The sequence below is a fragment of the Harpegnathos saltator genome, unplaced genomic scaffold (genome assembly GCF_003227715.2).
Source record: "Harpegnathos saltator strain DR-91 unplaced genomic scaffold, Hsal_v8.6 scaffold182, whole genome shotgun sequence".
Classification (NCBI taxonomy): Eukaryota; Metazoa; Arthropoda; class Insecta; order Hymenoptera; family Formicidae; genus Harpegnathos; species Harpegnathos saltator.
This window is the reverse complement of record NW_020229964.1, coordinates 1,675,891-1,694,638: the sequence shown is the minus strand read 5'-3', so window position 1 is coordinate 1,694,638 and position 18,748 is coordinate 1,675,891. Positions and strand designations below refer to the sequence as shown.

Below are 18,748 nucleotides of genomic sequence, written 5' to 3'. Positions count from 1 at the left end.
ATCATGACCCCCGGGAGTTACCAGCGTCCCGGCCACGCTCCACGACCGCCATACTCTTTATTTCTTCCTCCTCGCCCTCTTCGCTTTCGCGGATCGCTCATTCCGGCCGGCCAGTCGACCAATCTCCTCTTTTTCTCGTCCGTAGTCCTTGAGATCTGGTGAAAGGACTATCCGCGAAAAGATACGATGTTGACGATGACGACGTTTCAGTGGATCTCGCCGGGCTCGTTAACCGCGTCGCGTCTTCGTCATCTTTCGCGAGATGGTTTAAATGGCGGGCGTTTTCTTTCGTTAATGATTCGCGTGTCTCTCGATTCGTCGAACGGGATACATTTCTCAAAAGGAAAGAAAGAGAAGAGGAGAATGATTAAATGTTGAGTTTTACTTCGTACACGTCGGGTACTTTGTGGCGTGAAATATTATTGACTCTTGTGCCTTTTATGCTCGGATAATGTTGTACTCAATTGAGTTCTTTCATAGCTGAGGGGTTTAATGATTAAACCGAGCGCTCCCTTTCTCAGCTACGACTACAGGATGCGTCGTTGGCGTCTGCGCGAGTCGAGATAGCGTGCGCATTTTACACGACGATTCACCTCGAAGGTGCAAGACAATTAGTAAGGTAAAACATACGTGTTATTATGCGAAACATCGTTCCGTCCCAAGTTTTTGATTCTGCGACGATGGCTTTGGAAAAAAGTGTCTTCCGTGGTGGCCTAATTACGGCACCGAAAGATAATTATTCGATTATTCACACTCGCTTGGTCGAAAACAAGAAAAAAACAGCTGGTGTCTGAGGAAAAAACGGGGATTTATGGGCTATTACGATTCGTTCTACTGGCAGAGCTGAAGCAGGAAGGCTCGCGGAAAGGAAGTCGGCGGACATGTTGCGCTCTCTGTAGTGTGATCTCGAGTGAGTTATCACGAGATGCTCACGTTGATTTTCGAAAATCAGTTTCACGGAATGCGCGCTTTAACATGAGCTGGTAAAACGAAAAGTCTCTGTGAGACGTGTATCAATATACGAAAATTTTCTATTCCATTTTTTATTGTTATCAGTCGTTGGTAAAGCAGATATCTACAGTACTTTTTGGTCGGTAAAGCAACTGCTCGTTGTATTCGATGTAAATAAATGCAGGAAATCAATTGCAAGATACATGTGCATTCATTTAATATCCTCTGATGTTAAAGGTCATCTCTCTAGATTGATAAGGCGAGAGCTCCGAACATTCAAAGTAAGAATCGCTTGAGTTAATCAATAAACGATAAATTATTTAAAGAAATTTGCTTACGAGACGTGAGGAAATAACTCTTTATGAATGCAGATTCAATTGTTTAATCGTTGTTTGTGGGAGGAATAATTCAGAGAATTTTGTCACAGACAATTATTTTGCATATATTATTATATTAATATATACGTGCATTCATACGTACATTAAAACGTGTTCAACAAATAGCAGAAAAGTTGCAATATTTTGGCTGATAAATTTTCTAACATGCGTACTCATATCTCCAATAAAAAAATGTATTATTCGGTAACTCTCAGAAAATTAATTTTCCCGCTAGATGCCAGATGCGTTGCAAAATTTGTCGAAGGAAAAACAGATACAATCTCGTTGATATTACTATATTAATACATTACATATTAATGTGTCAAGTACATGCGCTATTATATCATTACATTTTCTTTGATCTTCCTGAAAGCTCAGGATTGCATCTGAAGGAAGAAACTAAATTACTCGTCGTTTATCAAATTATTCGAGATTATCTGAATGCTCGAGTTAGATGATCAGGTATCGGCATAACAAATGTTCACAACTCTTCGAGTCGCGAGTTATTTTCGAATTATTTCCCAACCGGCCTACGGAAATGCAGTTGCTTGGCGACGAACGGAACGCGACGTCAAAGTAGCCTCTACAAAGAGTCAACTGTCAATTTCTGCGCGCTGTCTTGAAATGTACAACGACACCGGCGCCGATCCTTCCTCGAACGACACCTAAGAATGGCCATTTTCGCGTTCAGTCGGCAAAAATTGCTCTCTCACTTCGCCTGCGAGGGCTGCGACTCGTGATTGGCGCCCCGACAGGAAATCTCGTCCAGTGCTTTCGGCGAAGACGAGCAGGAAATTTCGATCGCTGTTTGACGACGCGAAAGTAACCAACGCGCGAGGCCGAGGGGGACAGAGACAGAGAGAAAGAGAGAGAGAGAGAGAGAGAGAGAGAGAGAGAGAGAGAGAGAGAGAGAGAGAGAGAAAGGACTTCACTCGCGCTCGCGCTCGCGCGCGCGATATGGGCGGCCGCGTGCGCGCGCGTAAGAATATAAAAACAAGAAGACCGGATGACTGCTAACTGTTTGTTAGTCTTGGGTTTTAAAGTCCGCGCGTCTGTCAGTCCAGAGACGTAATATTAGTGCTTAGTGTACGCTGCCGCCGCCTCCACCGCCGCCTCCGCCGTCGCCGCCGCCGTCGCCGCCACTCCCGCTCATTCACTTTTCCTCTCCTTTCCTCCTACTTTCTCATCTTCTGCCACTCCATCGTGCGCATCTTGCACACGATTCCCTCTTGCCCGTCGATTCTCCTTTCTACGTTCCTTCCCAGCATCTTCAGCCTTTCGCTCGAACCCATCAGCGGCTCGCGATTAAACGAGTTCGCCTGCTAATTGGACTTGATAGTTTACGACCCCATTACCGATATACAATCGGCGCGATTCAAGCAATTTTTCATTCTAATCGCGTCCACGGCGGCGTTTGCTGCTCTGTTCCTGTCTGAAATAATTATCGCGATTCTCGAATCCCTGATCTATGTGATGCGACATTTTTCGGCCCTGCGGGGGTGGATCCTTCGAGTTGGACGGGATTGCAGGGCAGAATTGGAATCCGGGAAATTGTGAGCACCCCCTTGGTACAAAAGCACCCCGAGGTGGCTCGACTCTCTCGCCTAGGTAGACCGCTATAAATAGTCAAAATTACTCGGAGGACCGAGCGGCACGACACGGTGTTTTAGCGGCCATTCTGGAAAAATAAACGACGCGGCCGCGTAGGAAACAGATGACTCGCCACGCGGATGCCAACTCCTCGTTGGAGTGACAGCCGCCGCGCCGTGGCCGACGATTGTTTTTCAGTTTACGTTAACGTTTCGCTTTCGTTCCGATACGGTCGTTGAACGAGGCCTCCGCCAGCTAGCCTTTATTGACTGCCGGTTAAATCGGGCTCGGAGAAGGAGCCTCCTACGGCACTATTCGATTTTATGGGACATCTTCAGTCTTTCTCTCTTTTCCTTCGCGCGACAGGCGACGAGCTTGTTAAAAGGGTAACCGCGAAGCTCCATTCGGCTCGAAGCCGGCGGCTTTTTGCGTCGACTTGTCGCGCGAGGATGACGACTGTCGTCGGAGTCGTCGGATGCACGTTGTCGAGATTGCCTGCTGCCAGAGATTTCATCTCATAAACGCGACCGGCACTTTGCTGCTTAATCGCTCGACGTGCACCGATATCGTCCCGATGAAAGTCTCATTCGCTCTGAACGCACGTTGTCGTCGTCGTCATCGTCATCGCCGACGCGCGATGTCGATATTTCGAGCGATTGCTCACGGCGGAAAAAGAAATATCCGAGTGGCAGAGATCGAGCGAAGGAGGAGGTGGGGTCGCTGATGGTAGTGACGGTGGAGGAGGAAGGAAGGAGGAGGGGAAGGGGGAGCGAGCAGGAGGAAAGGCAACAAAGTATAGCGAGGCTGAGTGAAGGACGGCGCGCAGGGCGGACGCCGGTCTTGTTCAGGGGTAACTGGAATAAGGTATAATTTTCCGCGCCAATTAAGGTCTTTAAGAATTGCGACCAATTGAGCGGGAGGGTCAGAGCCTTAGCTTTAGGGGAGAGATGTACCACCATCCCTCTATAATTTATTATTGATTAGATCGAATCGAGAAAAAGAGGTCTTGGTACGTAGACTTAAGATCGCTCCGGGATCGACTCTCTATGTATAACGAGTCAATGGCGGACGTCGTTTCGCGTCAATTTCCGGCCCGGATGCGTTCGAGGCGCAATGAGAGCGCCTTTGACACACGATCCGTCGTCTGCTTGAGCGAGGAATTGTTAATTACAGTCAGGGCCGGTTGTTCCACCTTCAGGTAAATCACATGGTAATTTATCTAATGAGTGTAAATATCTGACCTAGCGTTGTGTTCCACTTTTCGGTAAGATTTATCTAGGTTAGGTTAGAAACCACACACAGTGGGAGATGCATTTGTTCGGTTTATAGGTTAGATATATTAATGGGTGCATTTCAGCGGAGAAAACCGCTCAGTGAGCGATTAGTGACTATTGGTTCTTACTGTTAGATCCTTACATTCAGACCAATAACGTTGACGAATTGCTCAACAGTTGCGCGACTGTTGAGTGTCGTGAACGCACTCAATCTTTCGCGATAAAGAATTTGAATATTACAGTATCGAAAATGGAACCGGGATTGTACGAAAATGGACTTTTTAAATTTTTGTAATATCGAGATCAATATCTCGATTTCTTTATTAGAAAAATTGGAAGCTCTTTCTTTCTTTTTTTGTTCAGTCATCTATTTAATATAATATTATTAAAATATGTAAAATATTATTGTAAGAGAACGTCTTTTGCTTGTTTTTAATTTTAACAATATATTTATTTATTTAACGCTTCGATACACTATATTACATCATATGTGATGACCCGCAAACTCGCTGGACTTAGAAGGCCCTTCGAAACACAAAAGCCACTTCCTTTTATGCGCATTAGTTTATATTGATTTTTCTCCTTGTAGGTCAATCGCTTCAGATAATATTGTTTTGTGTAATTTTGCGTGTATACGTGTTAGCACAAAATAACAATATGAAATAGATTCAGAGTCTCCTAAACACAATAAATTATAAATCCGTTGACATAACAAACAAATACAAGAGCACGCATTTGGAACGTGTCGAGCTTATTTCTTACATTATTATCTATAATATATTTATTTATCATATCTACGAATAATTGTTATATTTTACTTGTGTATTTTATTATAAAAATATTGTGTATAAGTATTAATTAGTAATAATAGCTTGCCAGAAAATGAAGATTAAGATTGTTGACATTGCATCCAGTGAGAGGTTATATTACTACGTACATACAGCCACTTGAAGTTGCTGACAAACGTTTCCGGAAGTAATTATCGCGATATGTCTCTCTTAAACCGCAGGTGACTATCCGCAGGATAAATAGCCGTAAAACTACCTTTATGTATAGGTAGCTGGTAAATTGCTCGGCAAGATTTACTTATAGATAGTAATCTGTCAACTAAGCTGAGATTTATCGAAAGGTGAAACAATCCAGCTTTAATCTTTTATTAGAATGCGCGCGTAAATTTCCGAACGGCCGGCGTTTTTCCGGTCGTTGTGTAGCCAGAGCGATAGAAAAATATTCGACTTCCACAAAGATATCTTTTTTCTCCTCTATCTAGAGCTTTTTTCTTTTTTATCTAAAAAGTGTGTAGACGTTTCACTGCAATAATGATAATCTTTTTTTGCGTCCTATTAAAGTTCCCGTCGAGCTGATTCTAAATATGTGAGTCTCTTATTTGAGCTTCTTATAATTCTCGAGAAAAATGGACCGAAAGAGTCCCAATTTTAACAGATGGTGCCATGTAAACAAAGGCAAGTATCAGTTGGCAAATGATTCAACTGTACATAACATGCATCGCCTGTTTAACGTTGCCGCCATCCAACACCAATATAAAATTTATCAACGTAATTTTAACTTAAAACTTATCAATGATTGGCGATAAGCTAAACAGCACATAACACAGACGAAGTCTTGCAGAGTTTAAGCCGATCTTTTGTAGCGCCCTCTGGAACTCTCTCAGGCAATTTTTCTCGAGAACGGTAAGAGGCTCAGATTAGAGAGCGACATATTTGGAATCGGTTCGATGTGAGCTTGCATCGTACGAGAAAGAAATCGGGGATCTAAAAATCAGACGAAACCTAACCTAACCACATTCTTTATCCTCATAATGATTTTTCTTGTAGACTCGCGCGATTAATGCGTTTAATTGCCGATAATTCGGCAAGAACGACGCAGCTCGCCGGACGAGGAGAGTTCGGTGGTCGGTTTTCTCATCGATATCTCTCGAGCGCGCGAGGTCATCATCGGATCAAGTCAGGCGTAGTCCACGTTCCTGCGGTTCACACTTAATTAAACCGCCATAGGAACTCGGGCGCCAGCACGTGGCGGACAATGCCGCGAGTCTTTAGCGACGATTGTTATGTAAAGCACACCCTATATATGCATCGCGCGGTTTCTCCCGTGTATCGTATCGAGACGAGAAGTACGTAGGTACTCGCGCCGGCCCGTTTTACCTATGTACTACGAGAGCAACGTAACTTTTTGGAGGCATCAGCCGCGATTCAGGCGGCTTCGTTTTTCGTCAGATAAAACGACGTGGCTCCGCCGCGCGGGTCGTACTCTCGGACGTTCTGCACCGAAGTGCGGTTCCTGCGTCAATCTTTCCGGCCGAGTCGGCTTATTCAAGTTGACGCGTGACACACGCGACAGCAACGAGGTCAAGCGTGCGCGCAAAGGCTGGGTCAATAGAAGAGCACGACTTTGAAGTGGCACGATTGGAGCGATAAGTACGCTGAGAAACAAAACGACTCGTCTAGGTAAAAATTACGGTTTCCTAATAAAAAAGTAGCGATGTAATGTAATGTTAGGTTATCAGCACCAAAGCAACATTTAACCATAAAAATGTATACCCCAATTATAATTCGTTCATTATGCGGTTACGGCCACAAATGCCAGATATTTTTTCTCAGTGTATGAGTGATTAGGATGAGGGTTAGGTTAGGTTAAGTTAAGTTAGATTCGGTCAGGTTAGGTTAGATGTAAAAGTGAGACGAAAGAGAAGAGTGGGGGTGGAAATACGACGATATCGATCGGGGAGAGAGCAAACCCAACGATCTCATCGTCCCGCTCTGTCGGGAAATATCTGTCTTCGGCTTCTTTACCTAGATTCACCCATCAGATTCGACGAGATGCTTTTGCTAGCGTACAAAAACTGCGGAAATCTGGTCTACCGAGCCCTGATGAGATAGTCATACTGGCGAACCCAACCAGTCGCCGAAGGCACATCGATACCATCGTGATGCGCGACGATTGTGAGAATTCAAGTAGCCTTAGCTGCCTCCGCTCCCCCCGACACGGACGACAAAGGGAGAAAAAGTCCAAAGTGCCGGTGCGTTTCCGGCGGGGTTTGTCGTGCGACGACGACTCTACGAGCTGTCTGAAAATCCCCCCACGCGGTCCCACTCCGTCGCGAAAGCTTCGGCGGCTTCCTCGCCGTCTATCTGGATTGGACCTCGTGGAAAAGCGGCATCGCGGGAAAAGCCACGGATTGGCTGCGGGGCGAGGCTTGCGTCATGAGAGAAGCGTCGTGTCCGCGGACGCACGTAGGACACCTAAAGCTCCACCTACCTTCTGAACGTGAACTGCGGAAGCCGCGAGTGCAAACTCGAGAACCGAGAGCCGGCCTCGAGAGGGTGGGCGCGCGTGTACTCGCGACGAAGAGCGCCGTCGAGAGAGCTCGTCGTCGGGCTCGTTAAGCAGAGGAGAGGAAGATCGTTTCCATGATACGTAGTAAGATCGATCGGTGGTCGACAAGAGCGTCGTCGGGATCGGATAAGCCTCGGCCGTTGATGGACAGAGACAACGTCCCTTCGAGCGAGGAGCTCGCGGACAGAGAGAGACTCTCATAAAGTTGACAGAGAGGGAGAGAGAGAGAGAGAGAGAGAGAGAGAGAGAGAGAGAGAGAGAGAGAGAGAGAGAGAGAGAGAGAGTGGTGAAAGAGGTCGAAGAAGAGAAGGGCAAAGAGGAGCGTGCGCCTCTTAGGTGGGAGTCGCTCGGCCAAAAGAGGGAGGCTCGCCTCCGGAGGGGAGCCGCGGCTGCTGGAGTGCGGGTAATTCGAAAAATAAGTCTCCACGGGCGACAAGCACACTTGACCGAAGCACACTCGAATCGGAAGGGTCGAGCACTCGCGAATAACAATTAATAACGCCAGCCGACCTCAGCCAGCGGTCCTCCGCGGGCAGACGCTGCTGGAGAGGGCCTTCCGGGGATTATGTGAACGCGTCTCTGCGAGGGCGTCTAGTACTCGTCCGTCAATCCTTCGTCCCGACGGCAGATGCTGGCTGGACGCGGAAGTGAAAGCATGACTTACTGACGAGGTCCCACGTAAAGTCGCTGCGGCCTCGTTCACGGCGAGACTTCGTGAGTGCGGAAGGTCCGGATCGCCAAAGCGAGCAGCCGAAGGGTGCGTGAGGGAGGGACAAGGTCGCAAGGCTGGCAGACGATGGCGGTGGCGAGCGAGTCTGCAGACTCGTCGTAATGACATGTGACGCGACGAGTTCGCGTGTGCGTGGACACTCGACTGTGCTTGTCATCAGTTATGAGAAGGGCGAGCGAGCGGCTTTGAGGGAGTGACGCTGCGGAGAGAATCGTCGTCGTTGTGAGACCCGCGGGGAAAGGAGACGGAGCGTAGAGAAGTGATGGAAGACGAGAAGCGCAGCGAGACCTCGCCGAAGCCCTTCCAGCCGACCCCCTTCAGCATCGCCGACATTCTCAGCCGTGAGACCTCCTGCGTGGAGCCGAGGAGATGCGACCTGGAGAAGATCCAGGCCGCTGTTTTCGCGCCGACCAAGAGGCACAGTCGAGAATATGAGCGTGCGGAGCACGAGCACCCGGACGGCAGCTACGAGCACGACCAGGTGATCCACTACCCGAGGCTGCCCACCCCGGAATTGGGCACGGTGCATGAGCTGGACATCTTGAGGAGGAACCTGGCGCAAGTGAACCTATCGAACTTTGGCAGCGCGCACTTGACCCAGGGGACTTTCAAACACCACCTTGAGGCTCTGGGAAATCTGACGGCCTATCAGCCCGTCAAGGAACCGATGGAGGCCTCTCACAGGCAGCAGGACGAAGCGTTGGACATGAGCAAGAACAAGTACTTAGGTGGGTGTTACTGTTCGCGTGAGGCAACTTTCGCTTGCTTGTCGTGAGACTTTCCGCATGGCAGACCGGTCCTAACGATACTTATCCGAAGAATCGGCGATACCGTCAGTATCGGATATCAGCCCATAAGTGATTGGGAACACGATGACCACATGAGTACAATTGAAGGTAGACGTGTGCATAAGGTGACTGGTTTCGTTGAAATTGATGTATCTTGCGGTGATGATTGTTGGAAGTGACTCGCAAAGGGAACCAAGTGGGGGACGATGTTATTTGCCGAGATATAATATAAATGAACGTTTAAATTGAATGAAGTTTAAAATTTTCGTATTTAATTCTAGATGTCTAAAGTTGATCTTACTCACAGTACACAGTTTATATAAGCCGTATCAATCACTTAGCGAAAAATGTATATGTTTACGTTACTTGTAAGACGGTTGTTGACAATCGTCGTGTATCTCAAGTAGTTTGCGAGCAGCTTTCCAGTCAGAACCACAACGTTGACTCAAAATTGATTCGACGTCGATAAAGGTTGAATTAACGTTGATTCATTGTTTCATACACCATTTCAACGTCAAATCAACGTCGAGTCAACGTTACGGTTCTGACTGTATTTCGTTATGCGACTGCACGAAATAATTTGTGTGGTCACATGTTGAAAGCTACTTAAATATTGTCGGTGACAAGTAGACACGATCGTCGAAAATATAATCATTATTCTCTAAAATAATATAAACAAATATTTCTTTTGTTTTTACGGGACGAGGAAGAGATCAATGCGGTGCATACAAACTTTGTACTGAATGCAACGTCAATTGCAAAAGTATGAAAACGTTAAATTCCAATCCATAATTATATCTGAGCAATCAGTGTCGTCTCCCACCTGGTTCTTTTTGCGAATCGCTTTCAACTATCATTCATACAATGTGTATCAATTTCAACCAGATCGGTAGGTCTCTTCGTCACCTTTTCTATATATTTACCACCCATCGATTTTTCTTATTAGAACGAATCTTTGAATTCAAGACGTGACCTGTGCAGGAAAATTTTTTACCCAACGACACGTGAAATAAAACAAAATCAATTACGATTCATAGTTTAAGCAACAACACGGAATCGCAACGAAACATATGAAAAGATTCGCCTTTGCGGAAGTCCAGTAGGGGTTTTGTGATTCGAAACTTTCGGCCGGCAGCGTATATTTCCGATTACATTGAAATATTTCCCTCTCAACTGATGATGACCGCGTTTGGATTTTCAAAAATGCACAATTGCTATATATCGGAGAGTTTAGCGGAAGCAGAGAATAACAAAATCCAAAGCACTCCTCTGCGAGACATCGCTCGAAAACCTCGTCAATGTAAATCTACAATGAGCTTTTACGGGGCCAGGGTCGTTATTAGACACGCGCACTGGAAGTGTTCGGGAAAAAAGAGAGAAACAATTAAGCTTCCTGAGAACGGAGCGCGATGGGCTCGATAGGCCAAACCCGCCGAGCGGAAACGGTATCCACGGTGTCCCGAAAAAAAGCGTCGGGCCGCCGTCGGAGGATCTTACGTCGCGGGCATGAGGATGTGGGCTTGAGAGGTCATTCTCGAGCAGATATCCGCGTAACAGGCGAGCTCCTTTCAAGGGTTTTTAAAGTTAACCCGAGCGCGCAGATAACGTAATTGAATGTAATTTTAGTAGCATAAGTGGCACTCGAGGCGGCAGACGTCACGAGTACCGGCTACTCTACTTCTTGCACTTGTTCGATCTCTGGCCACACTCTGCCGCTGTCTCGAGCCATCCATCCATCCACCCGTCCAACCAACCAGCCAGCCAGCCAGCCAGCCAGCCAGCCAGCCAGCCAGCCAGCCAGCCAGCCAGCTAGCCAGCCAGCCAGTCAGCCAGCCAGCCAGCCAGCCATCCATCGTACCATCCATCCATCCAGCCAGCCATCCATCCATCCAGCCAGCCATCCATCCATCCATCCATCCATCCAGCCAGCCATCCATCCATCCATCCATCCATCCATCCATCATCCATTCATCCATCGAGAGCTCATGGATTACCTCAAAAACCGTTTTAGATCAAGGTTACGATCGCTAACTGTTGCCGAGTAAACGCCCGCGATTGATTTATCTCGTGACAGATGTGGCGTTAGTTTGCGCGCTACACGCCACGCGGATCGCAATAATTCTTGCTTAATCGTTTGCATCCGCTTACACCGCGTGGCGTGTAAACCGGTCGCTTTTCGCGCCGGGAGACTCCGCCGGTCATCTCTCGCGCGTGCGAGACCCTCCCTTATCATTTTTCTCTCCACCACCCGTTGTATTCACTCTCGTTGCCGCGACGCGAAGGGCGGATATAGAATTACATCGTCCAGTAGTGTTATCTCAGTGCGAGAGCAAACAGATACTCTCCCCTCTCTGTGGGGCGCTTCATGAAATCATACGATGATCAACAGCCTTCACAAAGCACGCTCGCGCACGGCTCCGATTCTAAGGGAGGATTCACACCTCGGCAAAAAAGCAGATAGCAAAAAGGCAGCAGCCAATCAGAAGTCGCGCTGGTAATGTATCTCTCTCTTGAAAGAGAGACAGAAGAGAAGGACAGACTATCAGCGCCACTTGCAATTGGCTGCTGCCTTTCTGCCCAGGTGTGAATGCGCCCTTAGGGAGAAAAGCAGAAAAGCAGCCAGTCAGAAATGGCGTCTGTCTCTGTCTTTCGAGAGAAAGACAAATTATCAGCGCGAGTTTTGATTGGCTTTTGCTGTCCTGCTTTCTGCTTTTCTGCCCAGGTGTGAATGCGCCCTAAGGGAGGATTTACATCTTGGCAGAAGAGCAGAAAGTAGAAAGACAGCAACTAATCAGAAGTCGCGCTAGTAGTCGGTCCTTTTCTTCTGTCTCTTTCTCAAGAGAAGGACAGATTACCAGCGCGAGTTCTGATTGGCTGTTGCCTTTTCGCTTTCTGTTTTTCTGCACAGGTGTGAATCCTCCCTAAGGGCGCATTTACACCTGGGCAGAAAAGCAGAAAACAGGAAGGCAGCAGCTAATCAGAAGTCGCACTGATAATCTGTCTTTCTCTTGAAAGACAGAGACAGACTATCAGCGCCATTTCTGATTGGCTGCTGCTTTTCTGCTTTTCTCCCTAAGGGCGCATCACACCTTGGCAGAAAAAACAGAAAGCAGAAAGGCAGTATCCAATCAGAAATCTATCTACTCAAGAGAGAGAGAGCGCGACTATCAGCGCGACTTCTGCCTTTTTACTTCCTGCTTTTCTGCCAAGATATGAATCCGGCCTGCTGCTTGTCAAAGACGAACGTTCGATGGACAAAGAGGACCAAAACTCTCTCGGAGCGAGTAACACGCAGCGACGGAGGTTCTCGTCTCGTAGTCTATCGCGATACGCGACCTTTCACGTCTCATTGAGATAACATGGCAAGCTCGAGTAATCGACTTTACGCGAGAGCAGCGCTTCCTCTCGAGTGAAGGATCGTCACCCGAAACCGCACGAGCCGCGATAGCGTATTGTTTGCAGTGGCTGCTCGCGGGGCCGAGGAGGCAGGCACGAGTTGGCACCGGTTCAAGGTGTGCACTCAGAAAATTGCGAGTCCTCCGCCGAGGGGAAATCTCTCCAGTCATTTAATATGCTAATGGACGCGGCAACGCGCGAAGGATCCGCGTTGTCACGGCGAATTTGCCGCGCGTAACCTTTTATTAACGCTTCTGGCTTGCGCGGCCGCCGCGGAAATTCTTTCCTGCGCTTCCGCTGCCGCTTCGGCGGCGGGGGCGGCCGAAAAGCTGTTTTAGTGGTCTCGAAGGATCATCGGTGTAATCAGAGTCAGTCGACGCCACTTGCTCGTCTGGAAGCGAACTCGCTGTCTCTCTCTCACTCCCCCCCCCCTCTCTCTCTCTCTCTCTCTCTCTCTCTCTCTCTCGCTTCCTCGATATAGCCGCGCTGTAGGATGTTTGACGAGCGCCGAAGGATGGACGCATTAGCCGGACGAGATGGCATCTAGTTGACGTCGAAAGTGATCAAATATAGATCTCTCTAAATGCTCCACGTCCCCTGCCGACCGCCGCCGATAAACATTGACGTAGGATGAGCGTTTTGAGCGCGAAATCATTACGGTATCGTGTCGGGGACCCCAGCGATGGCTCAGAGACACGTATCGGTTGAGAAACGCTTTGAGGAAAGGCGAGGCTCGCAATCTCGCATGACCGATTCATTCGGAAGGGGAGTCTGCTTCGTATGTTACCCCTTTTGTCCTTGAATATAAATTTCTTTCCTCATATGAAAGATAAGACGCAGGTCGGCTATTTCGAGGTCGAACTGAAGACTTTTTGTGAAAGAAATGAAATATTATCTATTAAGGGTGAGCGAGGAAGGGGTGGTTAAAAAGTGAGGCTTGCAATCTCGCATCACCGATTCAGGGAGGGGAGTCTCCTTCGTACGTTACCCCTTTTGTCCTTGAATATAAATTCCTTTCCTCATATGGAAGATAAGACTAAGGTCGGCTGTTTTGAGATCAAATTGAAGATTTTTTGTGAAAGTGAAATTATTTGTTAGGATTGAGTAGTAAAAAACGAGGCTCGCAATCTCGCATGACCGAATCAGGGAAGGGTGTCTCTTTCGTATGTTATTCCTTTTGTCCTTGAATATAAATTCCTTTCCCTAAATTGAAGATAAGGGAAAGATCGGCTGTTTCGAGGTGGAATTGAAGATTTTTTGTGAAAGTGAAATTATTTATTAGGGGTGAGCGGAGAGGGGGTGGTAAAAAAACGAGGCTTGCAATCTCGTATCACCGATTCAGAGAAGACAGTCTCCTTCGTATATTATCCCTTTTGTCCTTGAATACAAATTCCTTTTCTCAAATCGAAGATAAGACAAAAGTCGTTTCGAGACTGTTTCGAGGTCGGATTAAAGATTTTTTGTGAAAGTGAAATTATTTGTTGGGGAGGGGGGGAAGACGGCATATATGTGTACCAACCGGTAAGAAATGAAAGCTTCTGGATTCTCCGTCTCTTGTTGATCTTTTTTAGATGTTGAGACTTGCCCAAGATCTCTCATCAGCTAACTTCATACACTCATTTTCATGTTTTGTCTCATCATTAACGTTGCTGCAGAGATGATGAGATAGGATAAAAATAAAAAAGAAATAATAATAACAATCGTCAGAAGATCCAGAAGAAAAATCGAACATATTATGTTTAGCAACTCCGATACTCTCCAGCTCTCTCTGGCTCAAAATTCTCCTCTTCATCTTCACACTGAAATAAAAATATGTCCATCAGAACTGTTGGTAGACACGTGTGTACCGGTAGAAAATCCGGTTGGTACATATATAGATTGAAAATATTTACCTATGGTACCTATGTGTACCACTCGGGACGAAAAAATTGAAACGATACGACGAGTCCGCGGACCCGTTTCGAGGAATCAGCCATGTCAGCTTGAGAGGCGCGCGAGCGAGCTTTACGTTGCGCGATCGGCCGCTAATTAATCGGGCTAATAATGCCGGAGAAATTGCGGAGATTGGCTGCCGTGTGTGCAACGGCGGAACGGCGACTCGCAAAGTAGCGGAGCGAGCGCGTTGCCAAGTAGAAGAAGCCAGTCTGATCTCTGCAGTATGATTGTACTCTAGTGCCACTGGTTAAACTTAGAGGAGAATTACCGCGGAACACGAGCGTAAACATGTCGGAGTAGCGAGTACATGTGTTAATGTTTGTGCGAGACATCAAAAGCGACGAGGCTTCCCTTTCTCTTTCCCCCTCCGATCGCTCGCCGTTCGTCCGTGCGCTCGCTCGCTGATGGTTACTCCGAGCCTTTCTGGGCGGGGGGTGGGATGGGTGGGGGGGGAAGGGTTAAACGATTGCTCTACGGTGTACGATAGTTGCAGATTCTCGCGCGAATCTAAATATTTATCCGCAAACGAATCCGCACGGCGAGCTCGCGTTAGTCGGGAAAACACGTCGGCAATTTCGGCAAATTTGCTTCGTAGAATGCAAAATTCTGTTTCCTTCGAGAAAACGCGCTTGGTTCGTTCGTTGTCGCGGTACTTTGATCGACTTTTTTTCTTCCGCGTGTGCAATTATCGAGCTTAAATGTGAGAATCTTGTCGGGAAACTTGAATATGAGAATTACCTTAGAATTCTCACGGAAAGCTCGTTGAGACGCGCTCGTCTTCGTCGCCCTGCGCTCTCGATTCGTCGATAATCGCTCGTAATTACGCTCGAGTGCGTCCATGCGGGACCACACCCGCGTTGAGTTTTGCGAAATCCTCCTTGAATGTTTTCCAGACGAGACCGAGGACGACGCGTACGAGTCGCAGAATCCGGGCCAGAGTTTGCAGAGCAGGAAGAAGCGCAGCAGAGCGGCGTTCTCGCACGCGCAGGTCTACGAGCTCGAAAGAAGATTCGCCGCTCAGAAGTACCTGTCAGGTCCCGAGAGAGCGGATCTGGCACGCGGCTTGAAGCTGACGGAGACGCAAGTGAAGATCTGGTTTCAGAATCGACGGTGCGATCTTTCGTCTATGCGTTCTCGCACACGGGGAGCAAAGATTGGGAGAATTAACGCTCACGTCGGTGAACAAAATCGGCGTTTCGCTCGAGGGAAATGGAATTCCTGGTTCTTCGAGGAAATTGGTTCTGAGAAGCGGATGTTCTGTCTCCTTCTAGCGAGAAACGCGTTCGTTCATCATCTCTCGACGCATCATCTCTCGACTGGTCCTTTCCCTAGTAGACAATTATCGAACTTGAATATGAGAATTTTCTCGAAAAACACTATAAATTTCTTGCAATTTTTACTTATAAGAACCAGAAATGTTATTTTCTTTGACAAAAACGCTCTCAGTTCGTTCATTGTCGCGTCACCTCAACCAATTTTCTTTCTCTAGATAATTATCGGATTTGAATATGAGAGTCTTTTCGGCAAATTCATTGGCAATTTTGGCAAATTTGGTTCACAAAAAGCAAAAGTTCCGTTTCTTTCGACAAAATGCGTTCGGTTCGTTTATTATCGCGGTATCACGACGATCTTTTTTGTCTGTGTGTAATTATCGAATTTAAATATGAGAATCTTGTCGGAAAACTTAAATATCAGAATTTTCTCAGAAAATATTATAAATTTCTTGTAAATTTGGTTCATGAGAGCCAGAAATTTTCTCAGACGAAAACGCGCTCGGCTCGTTCATTGTTGCGTCACCTCGATCAATCTTTTTTCTCGGTAGATAATTAATGAACTTGAATATGAGAGTCTTTTTGGCAAACACATTGACAATTTTGGCAAATTTGGTTCATAAAAAGCAAAAATTCCGTTTTCTTCGACAAAATGCGTTCGGTTCGTTCATTATCGCGGTATCACGACGATCTTTTTTCTCTGTGTATAATTATCGAACTTATCGAAATTATAATTATCGAATTATCGAAATAGAGAATCTTGTCGGGAAATTTAAATATGAGAATTTTCCTAGAAAACACTATAATTGCTATAAAATTATTAAGAAAGCTATAAAATTCTTGCAAATTTAGTTTATAAGAATCGGAAATTCTATTTTGTAGACGAAAACGTGCTTGGCTCGTTCATGGTCGCGTCATCTCGACCAATCTTTTTCTCGTTAGATAAATACTTGAATATGAGAGTCTTCTCAGAAAACACATCGGCAATTTTGGCAAATTTGGTTCATAAAAAACAAAAATTCCGTTTTGTTCCCTGAACAAAACGCGTTGGATTCGTTCATTGTCGCTTCACCTTGACCAATCTTTTGCCCCGTGCAAGCTTGACAATCTCATCATCCGGCTCTCTCATTTGTCGTCGTCCAGTCGCGATTTCACGCTAAATTCCTCTCTGATTTCAGGTATAAAACCAAGCGGCGCCAACAGCAGGAACTAGGCGCCCTCGTGAATTCCGGAAGCGCCAGGCGCGTGGCAGTGCGCGTCCTGGTACATCCGGAGGAGCATTTGAGGGGATTGCCTCTTCGTGGTTCCGGCCAACTTCCCGGACAAATGTCGAGCCCGCAGATTCACCCGGCGAACAAAGCGCTCGGGAGTTTCCCGTATTGTTATCTGCCGTATCACCCGCTGCTCTGTCCGCCCCTGCATGCCACCCACGTTCAGGTACAAAGCGCGATCACGCCCGACTTTGGGCCGGGCCAAATCTCCAAAATCAAGGACGAGAAGTAAACGGCCGGTCGCGCTCTCGCGAGCATCGAGCGTCCTCCGGCTCATCGAAATAAAAATGACGTCGGGCCGGCATCTGGTGACGTCAAAAACCCCGTCGTTTTCGGGACGATATCTTAGATAGACCTGTTGTGCGAGAGAGCTGCTCGTGGAGAGAATTTATGACTTCTTTCCCGAAAGAAGAAACCCCGAAAGGAGGAACGAGCCGAGATACTCGACGGAACAGCGCGCGCCAAGCTCCATCGGGCGAGAAAGTCACGTAACATGTAAGCTCAGCTTGTATTTACTTTTTAGACACCGGTCTCCACACGCGAGAACACCTGCCGAGCTTCCTAGCGTCGTGGTGTGACACGCTAGTAACATTAATCTACCAGTTACTTCGTAGAGCTGACCGAGAAAAATCGCCGATCACCTTCACTCCTTCGTGTTTGTTGTGCAATTCAACGACGGAAACACAGGAACGATCGTGTAAATTAGCCTGTAAATAAGTGTATAAAATGCGAGACGAGAGGGAGGGGCAGCTGCCAAAATTTACTCAACATTCACGCCTCGCGGCAGGATTCCGTTACGCAGAATCGCGAAGATGTCGAGCCTTCCCCGCGAGCTCTTTCGTCGAAAGGAGGTGCGAGGCTCGGAAGTAGGCGCGTTTTCTTCACGTTTCTTCTCTCGACAGTCTGCGACTCTCCGAGATTTCAGCGATACGCTTCGTACGCTAAACACGAGGACGTCGTCCGAAGGACGTTGCGTATGATCGTCAAGTGACAAGTGGGAAACTTCCTTGAGTTACCGATCCAGCGAGGCCACGCGGGTGCGATGCCAAAGACGTAGATTAAATACTTCACGCTAACGACGAATTTGTTTTCCGACGTGCCACCGGGGTGTATCCTGCTCGAACTCAAGCTATTGTTCCTGCTGCACACCGAGATGTGGTCGCGCAGGTGTCTTGAAATATACGTGTATCGTCTGTGCTACGAAGGACTTTCTTTTCTCAACACCTCCTCCCTCCCGCCTGCCCACTTCCCGAGATCCTGCGAGAACTTTCGGGAAGGAAGCGCGTCGCCATGTTGCAGGTGGAAAATGAGCTTCTCCGCGCGACGTTGCAACCGACTTTCTCATAAGGGTTTTAATGGCAGCGTCTGGGTGGGCCCGGCAGACATCAGATATGTTTATTCAGACGCGGAGAGAGAGAGAGAGAGAGAGAGACGAGCAGGCTTAACCGACAGACGAGAAAAAACCTAGATCTGACACTCATCTGTTGTAAACAAAAGCGTTACATCGCCCTCGGCGAAACCTTTCGCATCCTATCCTCGTGGGCCGCTTTTTCAGCGTCGAGCAGTTAGCAGTGCTCGATTGATTTGTTATCGTGAGCGCTGATGCGCGCATTATTCCTCTCTGCAAATTATTTACATACACGACGCGCGCGTTCCGACGTTGGTGAGCAAATGAGGACGGATCAGATTGAACGAATTCTCCGCGCGGACGCGATTCGACGTTTTAATTCCGGCGGCCGGCGTTCGCTTCGCACAAACGATACACGCAGCCGCCGAACGTGAGATCGTCTATTCGCGTTCGCTTCATA

At 47.4% G+C, this 18,748-nt stretch overlaps 1 protein-coding gene across 1 annotated transcript; it reads left to right on the top strand.

The window, feature by feature from the left end:
* Positions 1-7,841: 7,841 nt before the first annotated feature.
* LOC105182474 (homeobox protein Nkx-2.5) lies at positions 7,842-18,132 on the top strand. The gene is made up of 3 exons (XM_011139911.2): positions 7,842-9,007; positions 15,292-15,508; positions 16,848-18,132. Exons 1-3 carry the CDS (start codon positions 8,542-8,544, stop codon positions 17,170-17,172), a joined length of 1,008 nt encoding a protein of 335 aa, XP_011138213.1. The 5' UTR covers positions 7,842-8,541; the 3' UTR covers positions 17,173-18,132.
* Positions 18,133-18,748: the final 616 nt, after the last annotated feature.

Bases quoted from the DNA above. Each gene is read 5' to 3' on its own strand.
- LOC105182474 (XM_011139911.2), top strand. From the start codon at position 8,542: ATGGAAGACGAGAAGCGCAGCGAGACCTCGCCGAAGCCCTTCCAGCCG. The intron at 9,008-15,291 runs GTGGGTGTTACT...AATGTTTTCCAG, and splicing joins GAGCAAGAACAAGTACTTAG to ACGAGACCGAGGACGACGCG. The intron at 15,509-16,847 runs GTGCGATCTTTC...CTCTGATTTCAG, and splicing joins ATCTGGTTTCAGAATCGACG to GTATAAAACCAAGCGGCGCC.